An 18,516-nucleotide genomic window follows, 5' to 3' on the forward strand; every position below is an offset into this window, starting at 1 on the left:
GGATCAAAGAACAGACTTAAAATCTAGAATTTTTTATGTCCTTGTCCACCCTTTTTTAAGTGGTTTCATCCGATTTAAATTAAACGATTTTAGATGGGTTCAACCGATTTAAATTATGCGATTTTAAATCGGGTAAATGGGGCAGACTTAAAATCAAAGACACTTTTTAAATCGGCTACCTATAAGTCGGATCTTCACCCGATTTAAAAAGTCAAATTCACCCGATTTAAAAAGTGTTTTCTGCACTAGTGAGCATCAAGAGAGGATATGCAAAGTTAATTAAAAAAATAATGAATTTGAATTATTAACATTTTTTAATCTCACCTCTTTAGTAAGTGTTTTAAAGGGACAAATACAATATATTGATCTACTAAAGAGACACTGAACAATGATTTTAATTTTAGGGAGAACTTTTTACAACCCCTTATGAGCTAAATTCTTTTTAGCACTTCATGTGTTTTATACACTATAATGCGATCAAATCATATTCTATTTGTTACACGCAAAGAGGGGGGAATGGCTAAAAACTCTAAAAGTTTGTACATAATACTCTTTTATTTCTTTCTCTTTTTTTGTTGCAAAGAATGTTGTCGGTAATCCATATTTTTTATCCCTTTTCAAATTTCCTTATTTAGTTTCTAGGTTGTACACAATCTATTATGTCATTTTAGTAACATTGTTTTATTCTTATTTTTCATTACAACAGTCACTGAATGTACAATTGTTGCTGATTGTCCACCAAATACTAAGCTTCAGATATATAGGTGCAAAAAAGGATTATGTAAATATCATAAATTGTGGATTGTATGAGTACCAGACCCAATATGGAGCACTTACGCTATGCAGGGAAGAAGAAAAAAAATATGCAAGCTACCTTTTGTTAGAATATTTCGTAATGTTCGTACACTTATTGTAGTGAACCGAATAATTGTATGTTATAGTTATTTTTATTTTTTTAAAAAATTTCACGGACCTTGCGATTGTGGATTTGTACACTAAGATTTTGGTAATGAAATGAAACAAAACACCAATGAGTATTATACTTAAACTGGTTTTCTCTATTAATTTTGGATGTATCACCATTGCCTCTTGTTTAGACATATTACATTTTATTTCCAACAATGCCACCTGTAAGAATATATGTAATATTTAAGTTGAAATAAAAATATTTTACCTCAAAGCCTATAATTTTAATTTTATGACAAAATATCAGTACACTTGTGATTTTCAAACAATTGAATTTACATTTCTCTTAAATGAAGAGTGCATCCTTACAACCGATACTATTGTGATCGTGATAATTGCATTTCTCTTTCTCTCTTTAATTTTGGTATATTTTATTCTTTAAAATGTCTCTTATGTCTAAAGCTACAGTCATTGATATTTTTGTAGGTATATTTTTCTATACTAACGGTTTTTTCGGTCGTTACTATAATCCTCCGTAGGTATATTTTTCTAATGATTAACAAGATTTTTATGTTAACTCTTTTGTAAGTGTGCTAAAAGGACAAGCACAACACATTGATCTACTTAAAAGACACTTTATAATTATTCTAATTTTAGGGAGGGCTTCTTACAGCTCCTTAAGAGCTAAATTGTTTTTAGCACATCAAGTGCTTTACTATAAAGTGATCAAAATATGTTTAATTTGTTACATGCAAAGAAAAAACAATGGTTAAAACTCTTGTTAAAACTCTAAAGTTTTTGAGTGCTATGATTTTCTTTCTTTCTCTTTTCCTTGTTGCACAAAACATTAAGATTATCAACGACGGTAAGGTTAAAACTCTAGTCATGCTGTAAGATTTTTCCTTTATTTTTTGTTCTCGTGGTGGTGTTATTGGCTCTTTTTTTTTTTTTTATTTGCCTTGTTGTTAGGGATGACTGTCTTTGGTTGTATGTTGTCATAAAATGAGTACTTCTTGTACTCGATGTATCTATGTTACGTTTTCTTCCTTCATGTGTGTGTAGATGTTGTCATTCAAAAATACAGTTTGGCTTGCAGATTTTAGGTACTACCATACTATTATTCTTTTCAATTGGTTTTTCTTTATGCTACTCCTTGTTTTTTCCTCTCAAAATAATAATATACTCCCTTCGTCTTAAATTATAGGTCGACTTTGTTATTTCTTACATTAAGAAAATATATTAATTTTGTGTTAGAAAGAGAAATTATGAAATATTTTACAAAATTATCATTAATTAATGGCATAAGAAAGAAAAATTAAAGAATTGTAGAAGAGAGAACAATAAACAGCTAAGGGTGTAATAGAAAAAGTAGCATTGATGTTTCATTGGTATTGTAAAAGAACTTATTTGGGACAATTATTTTTACTAAAGTGACTCATAATTTGGGACGGAGAGAGCATTATTGATGCAATTGTAAGTGGCTGTTGGTTGGTTGGGGTGCCAACATAGTTGGAATGTCAGATGTTAATAATGATGTCTTTGGACTTCTAATTTTTGTTTTGATAAATGAATCATTTCAAAAAACAACTTTTTCTAGTAATCAATACCACATTATTTAATATAACAACATAATTATTTTATGGATGAATCAATTTAGGAATTCAAGATAGCATCAAGAGAGGATATGTAAAGTTAGTTAAAAAAATAAAGAATTCGAATGATTAACATTTTTTTATCTTACCTCTTTAGTAAGTGTGTTAAAGGGACAAAACACAATATATTGACCTACTAAAGAGACACTGAACAATGATTTTAATTTTAGGGAGGTCTTTTTACAACTCCTTATGAGGTAAATTCTTTTTAGCACTTCATGTGTTTTATACACTATAATGCGATCAAATCATATTCTATTTATTACACGCAAAGAAGGGGGAATGGCTAAAACTCTTAAAGTTTTTGTATGATATTATTTTATTTCATTCTCTTTTCCTTGTTGCAAAGAACGTTGTTGGTAATCCATATTTTTATCCTTTTTCAAATTTCCTTCTTTAGTTTCTAGGTTGTACACAATCTATTATGTCATTTTAATAACATAGTTTTATTCTTATTTTTAATTACAGATAAGCTTACATGCACAACTGTTGCTGATTGTCCAAATCATTTTTTTGCGTTTCGAGAATATATATGCGAAGAAGGATGGTGTAGATATCACCTGTTGCCCTTTCCAAAGCGTTATTTCAGTTGTTGCTAATTGTCCATCTTTTGCAGATTCTAGTTTGGAAAGTTGAATTGTATGAGTTCCAGACCCAATAGGGTGCACTTACGCCATGTAGGAAAGAAGAAGAAAATATATGCAAGCTACCTTTTATTAGAATATTTCATAATGTCCGAATAAATATACGTATCTAGTTTGTTACACTTTTTAAATGATAAAGGAAAAAAAAACTAGACATACATATCGTGTTTGTTACATTTGTTTTAATATTTAAATTTATTCTTATCTATTTGTTACATGTGTGACCTGTATTGAAAATTGGGGGTATTTTTGAAAATAAAAAGTCAGCCAAAAGATCGGAAGGGGTAGTTTTCTTTATACATACTAGCGAAAAGACGGGCACTCATGTGTTTGTCTTTCCGCTCTTTTTATTGCGCTAACGTTTAAAAATTATGAACGGTGTTTTTTTTATGCTTGTTCATCAGTATGAGTTGTTCACGATGAAAGATGATGAAAGTATTGAGGAAATGTACTCAAGATTTCAGACTCTAGTCTTTGGACTTCAGATACTGAAGAAAAGCTATGTTGCTTTTGATCATGTGAGCAAGATTCTGAGAAGCTTACCTGCTAGATGTAGACCTAAAGTTACTTTTATTGAGGAAGCTAAAGATTTAAACACTTTGAGTGTTGAAGATCTTGTAAGTTATCTCAAGGTTCATGAAATAAGACTCAATGAGCATGTGTCTGCTAAGAAGACGAAATCTATTGCTCTTCCATCTAAAGGAAAGTCATCTAAAGCTCTCAAAGTCATTGAATCTGAAGAAGAATCCCCTGATGGAGATTCTGATGAAGATCCCTCTGAGAAGATGGCTATGCTTTCCAACAAGCTTCAACATCTGGCTAAGAAGAATAGGAAGTTCCTGAGCAAGAGAGGTGGTTGCAGAAGCTCCAAGAAAGAAGATCAGAAGGGTTGCTTACTCTGTAAGAAGCCTGGACATTTCATTGTTGATTGCCCTGATATTCAGAAGGAGAAATCAAAGGATAAGTCCAAGAAACCAAACTTCAACTCAAGCAAATTTAGGAAGCAGATTATGAAGAGTTTAATGGCAACCTGGGAAGATTTAGACAATGAATTTTTGACTGAAAAGGAAGAAGCTGGAGATGAAGCAAATGTAGCTATGGGGTTAGTGGCTACAATGACTTCAGAAGCTGAACCTGACTCAGACTCTGAAGATGAAAATGAGGTATATTCTAAAATTCCCAGAGAAGAACTTATTGAGTCTCTTAAAGAGCTTCTTACACACTTTGAACTTAGAACCAATGAGTTGCAAGATTTAAAAGAAAAATATGTTGATTTAATGAAACAACAAGAATCAACTCTATTGGATTTAAAAGCTTCTAAAGAAGGACTTAGAGGCTCTGACTTCATTTGTAAAACTTATGAAGAAAAGCTCAAGTATCTTTGTGAGAAGCTACAAGAAAAGTGTAATGGAAAACCTTTAAGTGAACATGAAATTGCACTAGAAGATTTTATTATATCTGGCATTGACAGAAGCAAAGTAGCTTCTATGATTTATGGCATTTACATGCACAATGGTAAAGGGATTGGATTCACAGAAGGGAAACCTAGTGGAATCAGTCTCAAAGCATGTTGTGAATGCATTAAGGAAGGATTGAAAACCTTCTTTGTACCTGAAGGTGCTAAGTCTGAAACTGCTGATCAGTCAGAACTTGAAGCTTCTAGTTCTAAGACTAAGAATATTTCAAATTAAAAGAACTCTAACTCTAAGGCAATGACCAACTCTGATTCTAAGACTCCAAATATCAAGATTCTTAAGAGATCAGAACACGTACCTTAGAGTCTGATGAACGCAGAGTCTGGCATCTTAAAGTCTAAGTTTCAGAAGAAGAAAACAGTTGCTGCTTCTTGGGAACCTAAGCTTTCTAACCTCAAATGTGCAACCATATAGATAATGCCTCCATATCTTTAGTGCAAAAACTATGGCTGCAAGCTCCAAATCATGTGTAGGGTAGTTCTTCTCATGTGCCTTCAGTTGTCTCGAAGCATAGGCCACCACTTGCTTATGTTGCATAAGAACACATCCCAACCCTTGATAAGACGCATCACAATAGACTTCATACGGCTCCTCTGGTCGTGGAAAGACAAGCACATGAAAGGTAGTCAATTTCTCTTTCATCAGATGGAAACTTTTTTCACATTCATCTGTCCATGCAAATATCTGGTTCTTCTTGGTAAGTTGAGTCAACGGAGATACAATCTTTGCAAATCCTCCAATGAATCTCCTATAGTAGCCGGCTAATCCCACAAAACTTCTAATCTCAGTGGCAGTCTTTGGTCGTTCCCAAGCTACTCCGGCTTCTACTTTAGATGGATCCACAGCAATACCATCCTCTGAAATCACACGCCCTAAGAACTTCACCTCATCCAACCAAAATTCACATTTTCCCAAGTTGGCATATAACTGCTTCTCTTTCAATACTTGCAACACTTGGCGTAAATGTTCCTTGTGTTCATCCCCGTTCTTGGAATAGATAAGAATATCGTCAATAAAGAACACCACGAATTTGTCTAAGAATGGGTGGAAAATATGATTCATAAAGTCCATGAAAATGGCTGGTGCGTTGGTAACTCCAAAAGGCATAACTAAGTATTCATAATGCCCATAACGAGTTCTGAACGTCGTCTTTGGTATGTCTTGCTCCTTCACCCGAATTTGATGATATCCTGACTTCAAATCAATCTTAGAAAATACCATAGCACCTCTGAGTTGGTCCATGAGATCATCAATGCGTGGCAATGGATATCTATTCTTTATGGTAACCTTGTTGAGTTGTCGATAATCAACACAGAGTCTAGATTTACCATCCTTCTTCTTCACTAAGAGCACTGGAGCTCCCCAAGGTGAGACACTTGGTCTAATAAAACCCTTTGACTTGAGGTCTTCTAACTGATTCTTTAATTCAAGCAACTCTGATGGAGACATTCGATAGGAAGAAATTGAAACAGGTCCTGTCCCAGGGGTTATGTCAATGAAGAATTCTACTTCGCAAACTGGTGGCAATCCTGGTACATCTGATGGGAACACCTCTGAGAAATCCTTCACAATTGGAATAGTAGTTAAGTCCACTTCTGGACTCATGCTGATTGAATTTAGAAATACATACTTCTGAACACCTCCCTGTAAGGAAAACTTTAATCGATTGGCTTTGAGGAAGCGAGTAATTCCTGGTTCTGGGAATATCACGGACTTATGAGCACAATCCAAAAGAACAAAATGACTGGTTAGCCAATCCATCCCAAGGATCACTCCTATACGCTTTAGAGGAATACAAATTAGATCAACTTTGAACTCCATACCCAAGATAGTCAAAGGACATTGTAAGCATGCCTCATTAAGAGTGACAGGTTCGGACGATGGTATAGTGACCACCAAGTTATACGGTAAATAAGTAACAGGAAGTTGTAGAGAATCAACACATTGCTAAGAGATAAAAGAATGTGTAGCTCCAGAATCATATAACATTGGAAATAATTTGCTGTAAATTTCACACTCACCCTGGATTAATTCTGAAGGTTCCTAAACTTCCTCTTCACCAATGTGATAAACTCGTCCATGAGCAGTAGGGCGTCCAACCTGGTTGTTACTGGCTGCAGGTTTCTTTGGTGGCACACTACAGTCTCTAGCAATATGGTCGTCTTGTTTGCAATTAAAGCACACCACATTTCGATTAGGGCATTCATTAGCTTTATGACCTTCCTCCTCGCAATGGTAGCATCAAAAAGTATGAGTAGGACCTTTTCCTGCATCTCGGGATCCTTGATATATTCCATTCTGGAAACGAGGTTGACCTTTGCCATCTCCTTGGAGTCTTGCATTTTGCCTCTGCTGTTGATAAGGTTTGTTCTGATTTTGCTGACTGATATGTCCCTATTTCACACAACTTCTTTGTAATAAAACTCCAAAACATAAGTAGAATAAAAACAAACTTTCAAAATTTTAACTTCTACCTGAGATCTCATTGGTCCGCTTCCTCCCTTCTTGTCTAGGCGTCCACGCTTCATAAGTTCAACCTTCTTGCATTTCTCCACTAGTACTTGGTATTGGCGAATCTCCATAGGCTCTACGATCTCCCTGATCCCATACTTGAGGCCATGTTCAAACCTCTCACATAGGTACTCTTCATTTGTCTGGTCACAAAAGTAACGGAAGTATTTGGACAACTTCTCAAACTTGGACGCGTATTCAAAAACTGACATATTTCCCTGATATAAGTTGAGGAATTGCTTCTCTTTTTCAACTCTAGCACTCTTAGGAAAATACTTGTCGAGGAACTTCCTCCTAAAATCCTCCCAAGTTAATTCTTCCTCGTTGTTCTGCATTATGCTCTTAGCACCACTCCACCAATTCTCTGCTTCCCCAATCAGCAAAAAGGTTGCATACTCCAGCTTAGTCTTATCAGTGCAGTGCAGAACCTTGAAAATCTTCTCAACCTTCTGCAACCATAGGTCAGCCTTATCAGGATCGTGGTCCCCTTCGAATCTTGTCGGGTTGTGGCGTCGGAACTCAGCTAGTCCTCTGGCTATCGCCAACTCGGCTTCTCTCTGTTGCCTTTGCTCATCCCTCTGGGCTTGGTTTTGGGCTTGCGCAGTTGCGGTAGCTTGCTGAGTCATGGTAGTCACCATTTGATGCATTGTCTCCATGATTTCACCCATATCAGCTCCGTTCTCAGTGGTTGCGGTGGTAGTATTTCTTCGAGGTGCCATTTCTAATCCTACTATTTTATCTGACGTGAGTTAGAAATACTCTAACTTATGATCTTGACACTTGGGTTATTCACATAATTACTCTTGTTATTACTAAACAATAAGCTCAGTTCGTAAAGTAAAGGGTACAAGGAGAGGGGTTCCCAGGAAAGAGAGGTGAGTCACTAGGACCGCTTAAATACCAAGGCTTTCCTAGCCATAATCCCTCCCACACGACCTCTTTACGATACTACACCTTACTCATGTCATGGGTGTAATACCCCGATCATTTATGTGGTGATATAATACCTGTTAACGTTTAAATGCGCACGTTGAAGATTAAGGACAATTTTGTAATTCAAACGCGAGGAGTATTTAAGGGATTGTGACCCCCAAAATACTCATTTGGCTTGCAACTTTCTCTCTCTAGGTTTTTGATACAAACTTTGCTCTCTTCCCTCTCTAGAAAATCGATATATACCCTCCCCTAAGCATCATCATCAAGTGATTTCTTTTCAAGCAAGCAAGTAAAAATGAAAGGAATGATAAGCTAGTGAAGGAAACAACTTAGTAGTCTTGGATGCAAGCTTTCTCCTTTTGATCTCTTCATCTTTAGGGTTTTGGTTAGAGCTTAGGAATACTTGTGTAACACTTCTTTGGTACAAGGTGAGTTCCTAGTTAGTTAACCTTCCTATGATATGGGTTTTCATAGTGAGGAAGTTATGGTTTGTGCCAAATCTTGTTAATTTTATTTTGGTACCCTAAGCTAATTCTTGATGATTACTTGTTAAGTTGGTCATGGAATATGTTTAGTATTGTTTTTATATGTTGCTGGATGTTTTGGTGCATTGCAGGAACCATTAGGATGAGTTTTGGGTTAAAAATTGCAAATTTTGTACCACAGGCCCGAAGAAACTCGCTATTAGCTCAATTTTCGCTTATAGCGAATTTCTTCAGGCAGCTGCCCAGAAATTTTCACCATTCACGCAGCTCTCTGGATGGGCCAGCATGCTTTTGGCCTGTTGGTCCATTCTGGGGTCGGTGGTGCATTCCGAAGTCTTTCTTTCTTCGTTTTATAACTTTATAACCCTAAAACAACATCTAGGCAATGCACATAACATCAAACGATTCTCGAATTAAAAATCATGGCAAACTTAGCCTAATTATCAAGAATGAAACATGTGAATTTTGCTCGAATCTTGATGGGTTAGAGATGAAATAGGCATGGGAGGAAACATAGAGCCTCGATATAGTTTGTTGAGAACATCCATTTAGAATATAGTTATGATGAATTGTGATGCGATTAGTTAAATCTTTTCACTATGATAGTATAAGAAAGATGTAGTTGTCGTGCCGCTTGTGCTTCACATTAGGGTGATCTCAAGGGGTTTTCATTATGTGAAACGGGATAGACTTCGCATGAGGGGCCCGTACGACATAGAGGGAGTACCGTTGTTATCTTAGATAGGTTTTCATCGATTAGATAGGGATTGTGCTCGGGTTTACTCCACCCTGGGGCTTTCCATAAAAAAATTGATTCCAGATAATGTATTGTTCAACGCTAACCCTAACTTAATGAATACATTTATGTATGTTAAGATGTTAGACTTAAGTAACTATGTAGCTTACCGATGATGGGTTAGGTTTTCCTGTTCGATCGGTATAGAGACGTGTCATGAATGTAGCATTGACCTTGATGCATTAGAGTATCTTGGTATAGCGATCTTAGTTTCCCCTTGATCGCATTGACACATAAAATGATAGTGAAACCTTTTACGTATGATTATCCTATGACAGTTCTAACATGCACTACCGTCTAGGTAAGCTTATCCACACACGTATAATCAACCGTCATGTTGTAAAATAGACACGTGATAACCGTAGGTTTCCCCAAGGTTGTCACTAGCCTAGGGTTAGATAGAACTCACTGAGACATTATGTCTCATCCCTCTCCTTATTTGTTCAGGTTCACAGGTCTCTCGTGGAAAAGGTAAAGAAAAAGCTTTGGATTGATCGTGTTGCATGGATCCAACTTGGTAGAGTAGATGATGCATATGTTATATTATGAGATGTCTTGTTATGAACTTGTGTAACTAGACTTGTATGGCAAACTGTGGTGTGTAATAATGGAACATATGACTTGGGATGTCGTTGTGTCTAAACTCTCGACTTGATGTCGTTTCTGTATTGTATAATTAATGTATCCATTTATCAGTTTTAGCGCACATTTGAATATTCTAGACATTTTCAAATTGGGCGTTACAATTTGGTATCAGAGCAGGTCGTTTTAGATCGTGCCTTGGGTCATTAAGAATACAATCCAAGTAGTTGTTCTTTTTGAGTTAAGGATCTTATCCTCATTGTTATATTTGGTTGAAATTGATCACTTTGACTTAAATATGACAGTTAGAGCGAGAATGTTCGGAGCACGAAGAGGACGAGGCCGACCAAGAGGTAATCAGAATGTTGAGGACAATGTTAACCCGGTTGATAATATGTGGGCGCAAATGATGCAACAGAATCAACAGATGATGCAATTGATGCAACAACAGATTCAGCAGAATGCTCAGTCCCAACAACAGTGGGATGCAGCTATGCAACAAGGAGTTCATCAACAGCATCCACCACCTCCAGTTGTTGGAAATTTAGCTTACCGAGAGTATAATCGGAATCATCCTCCATAATTTGATGGACGTGGTGAACCACAAGATGCCAAGATGTGGATTAAGCATATGGAAAAGATTTTCCGTATGGCTGATAGTTCTGAAGAAGAGAAGGTGATTTTTGCCACAAATCAATTTCGTGGTCTGGCAGAAGATTGGTGGGAGACTTCTCGACGCCGCATGGTAACTAGTGGCATGGAGATTAATTGGAATAATTTCAAACAAGTAATGTTTGAGAAGTATCTCTCAGTGACATACAAAGTTCGTAAGGAGCATGAATTCCTTCATTTGAAGCAGGGCAGTATATCGGTGACAGATTTCACCAGGAAGTTTGAAGAATTGTCTCATTACTCTACTCACAATGAGTATGTAGGTAATGAGATGTGGAAGATGAATCAGTATAAGCATGCTTTGAGGGGTGAACTTTATGCTGTGGTTAGTCAGCAAAGGTTGACAAACTTTGATGAGATGGTGCATAATAGTCTGGAAGCTGAAAGAGGTTTTGATAAAGCTGTTAAAGAGGGTACCACGACTTTTGATAGAAGGAGAGGCAACTTTACTGATAGACATCATGAAAAGTTAAAGCCGAAGGGGTCTCCCCAGAGAGGAAAGCAATCAAGCTCATTCAAATCTTATCCAACTTGCAAGAACTGCGGAAAGGCTCATATGGGAGAATGTAAACTGGGTGACAACTCTTGTTATGCTTGTGGTCAAACAGAACATTATATGTCAAATTGTCCAAACAGAGGAGACAAAGGCAAAGGTGTAAGTACCACAATGAGAAAAGGCAGGGTCTACTCACTAGATGGAAAGAAGGCTCAGGCTAATGAGGACTTGATTGGCGGTATGTGCTTTCTTGGTCAAAATCCTATTAGAGTTTTATTCGATTGTGGTGCATCATGTTCTTTCATTTCTTTTCAATGTGTTGAAGCTCTTCAGCTAGCTGTCTCATTACTAAATCCTCCTATGTTAGTGACTACGGCTACCGAAGGAGGAATTGTGGCGAATTATGTTTGTGAGAATTGTCCTATCACCGTATCTAGCAAGACATATTATATAGATTTAGTATGTCTCCCTATGAAGCAACTTGATGTTATGTTAGGCATGGACTGGCTTTCAGCGAATCATGTGTATATAGGTTGTGTAGAGAAGAGTATTTACATGCCTACCAGTAATACGGTTGAAGGAGTGGCCTTATCAGAACTACTTAAGCATACTTACCAGATGGTTCAATTTATTTGTGCTCAAGATAAGGGTTTTTACGTCATGCTCACTGTGACTCCAGAGTCAGATTTAAGCCCCAGTGATATTCCAATAGTCAGTGAGTATCTGGATGTCTTTCCGGCCGACATCACAAGTTTACCTCCGGAAAGAGAGATTGAGTTTTCAATTGATTTGATTCCTGGAACATGCTCAATTGATATATTGGTTTATTCCAAGAACCCGCAGGAACATGCTCAACATTTGAGGATAGTGTTGGATATTCTTCGAGAGAAGAAATTGTATGCAAAGTTCAGTAAATGTGAGTTTTGGTTGACAAAAGTCAAGTTTTTGGGTCATGTTATTTCTCAAGGAGGAGTGGCAGTCAACCAGTCAAAAGTAGAGGCTGTTCAGAATTGGACTAGACCGAAGAATGTTTCAGAAGTTCGAAGCTTTTTGGGATTAGCTGGTTACTACCGCTGATTTATTATGAAGTTTTCCCAGATCGCTTTACCTTTAACTCGACTCACAAGAAAATATGTACCATTTGTGTAGGATGAAGAATGTGAGAAGAGTTTCAGGACTTTGAAGAAGAAGTTAACTCAAGCACCAGTCTTAACTATTCCAGATCCGGAGAAGAAGTATATTGTGTTTTGTGATGCATCATCTAAAGGACTCGGTGGAGTACTTATGCAAGAAAACAATGTGATAGCTTATGCATCTAGACAGCTCAAGACACATGAAGAAAACTATCCCACTCATGACTTAGAGTTGGCGGCCATAGTTTTTGTTTTGAAGATATGGAAACATCACTTGTATGGAGCTCAATTTGAATTATTCAGTGATCACAAAAGTCTGAAATATTTGTTTGATCAAAGGGATTTGAATATGAGGCAGAGGCGTTGGATGGAGTATCTAAAGAATTTTGACTTTGATTTGAAATATCATCCAAGAAAGGCCAATGTCGTAGCGGATGCTTTGAGTCGCAAGGCTTTAGCTCAAGTTGAAGTTATGATGCATACTTGTAAGTTGTATAAAAAGGTTCAAGACCTTAACCTTGAAGCATCAGAAGTTGACGATGGTATTTGGTTACACAAATTAGAAGTCTCTTGTGATTTATGGTCAAGAATTGTGCAAGCACAGGAGGTAGAATTGGTCATCTAGAATTTTCTATGGCTTCGGATGGAGCTATTTTGTTTGAAGGAAGAATATGTGTTCCAAATGATCAAGAGCTTAGAAGATTGATTTTAGAAGAAGCACACAAGAGTCGTTTCTCAATTCATCCTGGTGCCACCAAGATGTATCAAGATTTGAAGAAAGATTATTGGTGGCCTGGCATGAAACAGAAATTGCAGAGTTTGTGGCAAGGTGCATAGCATGCCAACAAATCAAGATTGAACACCAGAGACCAGCGGGTTTGCTACAACCGTTGGAGATTCCACAATGGAAGTGGGAGCAGATATCTATGGATTTTGTGGGAGACTTGCCCCGTACTCAGAAGGGACATGATTCAATTTGGGTGATCGTGGATAGATTAACCAAGTCAGCTCATTTCCTACCGGTTAGGTCTACCTACAAAGCATCACAATATGCAAAATTGTTTATCTCAGAGATTGTTAAGCTACATGGCGTTCCGGTAAGCATCGTGTCGGATAGAGATCCAATTTTCACCTCACATTTTTGGAAGGCTTTTCAAAGAGCTTTAGGGACTCGTTTGAAACCGAGTACGTCTCATCATCCACAAACGGATGGTCAGTCAGAGAGGACTATTCAGACTTTAGAAGATATGTTATGTGCCTGTATTTTGGAAGATGGTGGAAGTTGGAATCATCATTTTCCATTGATAGAATTTTCCTTTAACAATAGCTATCACTCGAGCATAGGTATGGCACCTTATGAAGCATTGTATGGTAGGAAGTGTAGAACTCCTTTGTGTTGGGCCGAGGTTAGAGATAAGAGCATTCTTGGACCAGAAATCATACAAGAAACAACTCTTAAAATTAAGTCAATTCAGGAAAAGATGAGAACAGCTCAGAGTCGTCAAAAGGGTTATGCAGACAACCGGCGGAGACCTTTGGAATTTAGTGAAGGTGATCATGTGTTCCTAAAGGTTACCCCTAAACTGGGTTTGCGAGGTGTCTTCAGGACTAAGAAGTTGTGTCCAAGGTATGTGGGACCGTTTTTGATACTTAAGCGTATCGAACCAGTGGCTTATCAGTTAGCTTTGCCTCCAGCTATGTTGGGTTTACATGATGTGTTTCATGTGTCCCAATTGAAGAAGTATATTCCAGATCCTTTCCAACCAGTTGAACTATATTCTATAAAGTTGAAATCGGATTTGACATTTCAGCCGGAACCAGAAAGGATAGTAGACCGTGATGTCAAATCTCTCAGAAGCAAGGAAATTCCCATAGTGAAGGTAGTATGGAAAGGTTCGCCGGATGGTGAAGCTACGTGGGAACTTGAATCGAAGATGTTGAACCAGTATCCGCATTTGTTTTCAGGTAAATTCTAAATTTCGAGGACGGAATTTTTTAAGGGGGGTAGAGTGTAATACCCCGTTCATTTATGCGGTGATATAATACCTGTTAACGTTTAAATGCGCACGTCGAAGATTAGGGACAATTTTGTAATTCGAACGCGAGGAGTATTTAAGGGATTGTGACCCCAAAATACTCATTTGTCTTGCAACTTTCTCTCTCTAGGTTTTTGATACAAACTTTGCTCTCTTCCCTCTCTAGAAAATCGATATCCACCCTCCCCTAACCATCATAATCAAGTGATTTCTTTTCAAGCAAGCAAGTAAACATGAAAGGAATGATAAGCTAGTGAAGGAAACAACTTAGTAGTCTTGGATGCAAGCTTTCTCCTTTTGATCTCTTCATCTTTAGGGTTTTGGTTAGAGCTTAGGAATACTTGTGTAACACTTCTATGGTACAAGGTGAGTTCCTAGTTAGTTAACCTTCCTATGATATGAGTTTTCATAGTGAGGAAGTTATGGTTTGTGCCAAATCTTGTTAATATTATTTTGGTACCCTAAGCTAATTCTTGATGATTACTTGTTAAGTTTGTCATGGAATATGTTTAGTATTGTTTTTATATGTTGCTGGATGTTTTGGTACATTGCAGGAACCATTAGGATGAGTTTTGGGTCAAAAATTGCAAATTTTGTACCACAGGCCCGAAGAAACTCGCTATTAGCTCAATTTTCGCTAATAGCGAATTTCTTCAGGCAGCTGCCCAGAAATTTTCGCCATTAGCGCAGCTTTCTGGATGGGCTAGCATGCTTTTGGCCTGTTGGTCCATTCTGGGGTCGGTGGTGCATTCCGAAGTCTTTCTTTCTTCGTTTTATAACTTTATAACCCTAAAACAACATCTAGGCAATGCACATAACATCAAACGATTCTCGAATTAAAAATCATAGCAAACTTAGCCTAATTATCAAGAATGAAACATGTGAATTTTGCTCGAATCTTGATGGGTTAGAGATGAAATAGGCATGGGAGGAAACATAGAGCCTCGACATAGTTTGTCGAGAATAGAACATCCATTTAGAATATAGTTATGATGAATTGTGATGCGATTAGTTAAATTTTTTCACTATGATAGTATAATAAAGATGTAGTTGTCGTGCCGCTTGTGATTCACATTAGGGTGATCTCAAGGGGTTTTCATTAGGTGAAATGGGATAGACTTCGTATGAGGGGCCCGTACGACATAGAGGGAGTACCGTTGTTACCTTAGATAGGTTTTCATCGGTTAGATAGGGATTGTGTTCGGGTTTACTCCACCCCGGGGCCTTCTGTAAAAAAATTGATTCCAGATAAAGTATTGTTCAACGCTAACCCTAACTTAATGAGTACGTTTATGTATGTTAAGATGTTAGACTTGAGTAACTATGTAGCTTACCGATGATGGGTTAGGTTTTCCTGTTCGATCGGGATAGAGACGTGCCATGAATGTAGCTTTGACCTTGATGCATTAGAGTATCTTGGTATAGCGATCTTAGTTTCCCCTTGTTCGCCTTGACACGTAAAATGATAGTGAAACCTTTTACGTATGATTATCCTATGACGGTTCTAGCATGCACTACCGTCTAGGTAAGCTTATCCACACACGTATAATCAACCGTCAGGTTGTAAAATAGACACGTGATAACCGTAGGTTTCCCCAAGGTTGTCACTAGCCTAGGGTTAGATAGAAGTCACTGAGACATTATGTCTCATCCCTCTCCTTATTTGTTCAGGTTCACAGGTCTCTCGTGGAAAAGGTAAAGAAAAAGCTTTGGATTGATCGTGTTGCGTGGATCCAACTTGGTGTTAGAGTAGATGATGCATATGTTATATTATGAGATGTCTTGTTATGAACTTGTGTAACTAGACTTGTATGGCAAACTTTGGTGTGTAATAATGTAACATATGACTTGGGATGTCGTTGTATCTAAACTCTCGACTTGATGTCGTTTCTGTATTGTATAATTAATGTATCCAGTTATCAGTTTTAGCGCACACTTAAATATTCAAGACACTTTCAAATTAGGCATTACAATGGGAGTACCTAGATTAATTAAAGGGGTTTCCTAACATTCCCTAGGTACAAAATTTGTTGTACTATTCAATACAATAAGTAAAACTTAAACCATATAGTAAAACAAATTAATTTCACACATCACATAAGCATGCGTCATACAAGGTCGTCCCACCCCAAAACTATTTGTCCGAGGATTATTGCTCTGATACCATAATGTAACGCTCCGGAATTTTAATCCAAGACATTACGTCTAATTTGTTTTCGTTCAAGAAAACTACATTTTTTTTAAAACAAATAATTATTTTAAAAAAAGTTGGTTAAGCATTGGTAAAGATTTTTTTTTTATACTCCTTTTCCTATACTACTTTAAATTTTTACTTTTACTAAATAAAAGTTCTAAGAGACCGATCTACTATCATTAGAACTTCATAAGCAAATAACTCAAAATATCTAACGTGCTAGTTGTAAAAAAATAAACAGCATAAGCTTCCATTAGTTCATATAAATATTAGCAAATGAGATTCTACATAAATTCATTAGGTTCATAATCATGAAATGATTAGTTATTGATAACCATAGAGTCTAACTTCGATGAAAGAAACAAAGTCTGAAGGTGTCAAGATAATTATTATTACAAAATATGTTTATTGAAACCCATTTGTTTTTCCCCGCGAGCGCTTCAACAATGCAACACACCATCAATTTTTAAAGTTCTTCTTTGGTACCTAAAATAATGTTGGTTGTAAGGGATCAGTATTCCTAAACCACAAAATACAACCATATAGACATAAAAACATAAGATAAGAAGAATAATAAAGAACCCACCACATAAAAGTCAAAAACCATATACAAATAAATAATTAAAAATATAAACTTTATGCGAATGATGCATGAAATGCAACTAGACCATTGATCCGGATATCGCTCTTTTTCGGCACCAAAAAAAATAAATCGCCCTTTCGGCACCAAAAAAAATAAATCGCCCTTTCGGCACCAAAATTAAATCGCCCTTTCGGCACCCTATGACACAACTACATGCCATGCCATGCATGTTATGCATTCTTTAAAAAATATCACTACTTTTACCAAAATTGATTAGAAATTTCAACTTTCTTCCAAAACATTCATCAACTTCTTTTCTCAAAAACAACAAACAAAATTACAACGTAATGCCATGCTATGCCACCAAATATGAGACTTTTTCACACTACACATGATATGTCACAAGAAAAATATTTCATCAATTTATTTATATTAAAGTTTCCTCCTTTTATTAGGAAAGGCTCTACTATCAACCTAGCCTATGAGCTTATGACTACATGATTGTACGGAATACCGCCCTTATCTTTGGGTGATTTTCTCTCAACACAAGACGTCCATAAGACTGATTCCGCACCAAATGCACGAGCTAGTCTTGGGATTCTAAGGAAAATAGAAGTACGAATTAAGAGATTGATAATTGTAGTTTGAGGGAAATTACAATCTTAAGGAAAAGACATAACATAGGAACAAAGGAATGGAAGAGGAAAGCAACAAGATTTTACCTTAAGACCTACTAAAGAGTAGAGTGGATAGAGACTTAGAATCTGGATGAGTACGGTGATGGTGATAATGAGTATGTCGTGAATGGAATTACTATTGTTTATTTATTAGGGAAATGTTAACGAGTGCCCCGGGGCACTCTTTAAGCACTCAAAATGGTAAGATTTTATGAAAGTTTGTGCATTTATTGCATTGGAAATTGAAGTCTTTGCTTTTTTTAAAGAATAGTTTCTTCATTAGGAATGCTTAAAGAGTGCCCGGGGGCACTCGTTAACAAAACCCTTATTATTATTATTATTATTATTATTATTATTATTATTATTATTATTATTATTATTATTATTATTTTGGAGAATGACTTTGCCCTTTTCTTCTGTTCTCTTTTATTGACCAGTCTCGTGTATAACTATTGTGTAGATGAGAATGATTTGAAATATTAAGAGTGTGATGGATAAAGGAAAGAAACGTTACCAAATCAAAGTGAATTAAGGTGGAACTTAATGAGAATGAAAGTAGTATTAAGATAGGATAATCCTGGTCATAGGTATATAAATTAGCATGAACGGGAAAATACTAGAATTTGTGCTACACGGTTCTATGAGATTTTCCTAAAGAGATTGATAACAAATTGTATGGGACACTCATCAATTAATCAAAAAAATTGGTCAACTCCCCTGTAATCAAATAACTAATAG

The 18,516-nt window shown here is 36.6% G+C and overlaps 3 protein-coding genes and 1 long non-coding RNA gene across 5 annotated transcripts; 3 read left to right on the top strand and 1 right to left on the bottom strand.

The window, feature by feature from the left end:
• Positions 1–362: 362 nt before the first annotated feature.
• Positions 363–1,048, top strand: LOC146955061 (uncharacterized). The gene is made up of 2 exons (XR_015007963.1): positions 363–593; positions 707–1,048. It is a non-coding gene; the product is annotated as an uncharacterized LOC146955061 (long non-coding RNA).
• Positions 1,049–1,615: 567 nt separating this feature from the next.
• LOC146955062 (uncharacterized) lies at positions 1,616–4,963 on the top strand. Of its 2 annotated transcripts, none has more exons than XM_085719790.1 (2): positions 1,616–1,771; positions 3,027–4,963. In XM_085719790.1, exon 2 carries the CDS (start codon positions 3,574–3,576, stop codon positions 4,891–4,893), a length of 1,320 nt encoding a protein of 439 aa, XP_085575916.1. In that variant the 5' UTR covers positions 1,616–1,771; positions 3,027–3,573; the 3' UTR covers positions 4,894–4,963. The 2 variants fall into 2 exon arrangements, with proteins under 2 accessions (XP_085575916.1, XP_085575921.1); XM_085719795.1 differs by having other exon boundaries at positions 1,635–1,776.
• A 44-nt stretch (positions 4,964–5,007) lies between these two features.
• On the bottom strand, positions 5,008–7,907 carry LOC146955063 (uncharacterized). Its single transcript, XM_085747481.1, has 4 exons — positions 7,152–7,907; positions 6,939–7,071; positions 6,727–6,839; positions 5,008–6,624 (listed from the first exon to the last, which is right to left on the bottom strand). Exons 1-4 carry the CDS (start codon positions 7,905–7,907, stop codon positions 5,008–5,010), a joined length of 2,619 nt encoding a protein of 872 aa, XP_085603607.1.
• Positions 7,908–10,603: 2,696 nt separating this feature from the next.
• LOC146955064 (uncharacterized) lies at positions 10,604–13,125 on the top strand. Its single transcript, XM_085747496.1, has 3 exons — positions 10,604–12,193; positions 12,305–12,830; positions 12,893–13,125. The coding sequence occupies exons 1-3, from the start codon at positions 10,604–10,606 to the stop codon at positions 13,123–13,125; spliced, it is 2,349 nt and encodes a 782-aa protein (XP_085603622.1).
• Positions 13,126–18,516: the final 5,391 nt, after the last annotated feature.

The sequence above is a fragment of the Medicago sativa genome, chromosome 1, assembly GCF_051527215.1.
Source record: "Medicago sativa cultivar Bolivia chromosome 1, Bolivia_mono, whole genome shotgun sequence".
Classification (NCBI taxonomy): domain Eukaryota; kingdom Viridiplantae; phylum Streptophyta; class Magnoliopsida; order Fabales; family Fabaceae; genus Medicago; species Medicago sativa.

What these genes read in the sequence shown, in the direction of transcription:
- LOC146955062 (XM_085719790.1), top strand. Translation starts at nt 3,574, where the DNA reads ATGAACGGTGTTTTTTTTATGCTTGTTCATCAGTATGAGTTGTTCACG.
- LOC146955063 (XM_085747481.1), bottom strand. Translation starts at nt 7,907, where the DNA reads ATGGCACCTCGAAGAAATACTACCACCGCAACCACTGAGAACGGAGCT. An exon ending in ATCCCGAGATGCAGGAAAAG is followed by an intron (nt 6,840 to 6,938) that starts GTCCTACTCATA and finishes ATTGCAAACAAG; the next exon opens with ACGACCATATTGCTAGAGAC. An exon ending in ATCACATTGGTGAAGAGGAA is followed by an intron (nt 6,625 to 6,726) that starts GTTTAGGAACCT and finishes TTTATCTCTTAG; the next exon opens with CAATGTGTTGATTCTCTACA.
- LOC146955064 (XM_085747496.1), top strand. Translation starts at nt 10,604, where the DNA reads ATGTGGATTAAGCATATGGAAAAGATTTTCCGTATGGCTGATAGTTCT. An exon ending in GACCGAAGAATGTTTCAGAA is followed by an intron (nt 12,194 to 12,304) that starts GTTCGAAGCTTT and finishes CCATTTGTGTAG; the next exon opens with GATGAAGAATGTGAGAAGAG. An exon ending in AGCATCAGAAGTTGACGATG is followed by an intron (nt 12,831 to 12,892) that starts GTATTTGGTTAC and finishes GTGCAAGCACAG; the next exon opens with GAGGTAGAATTGGTCATCTA.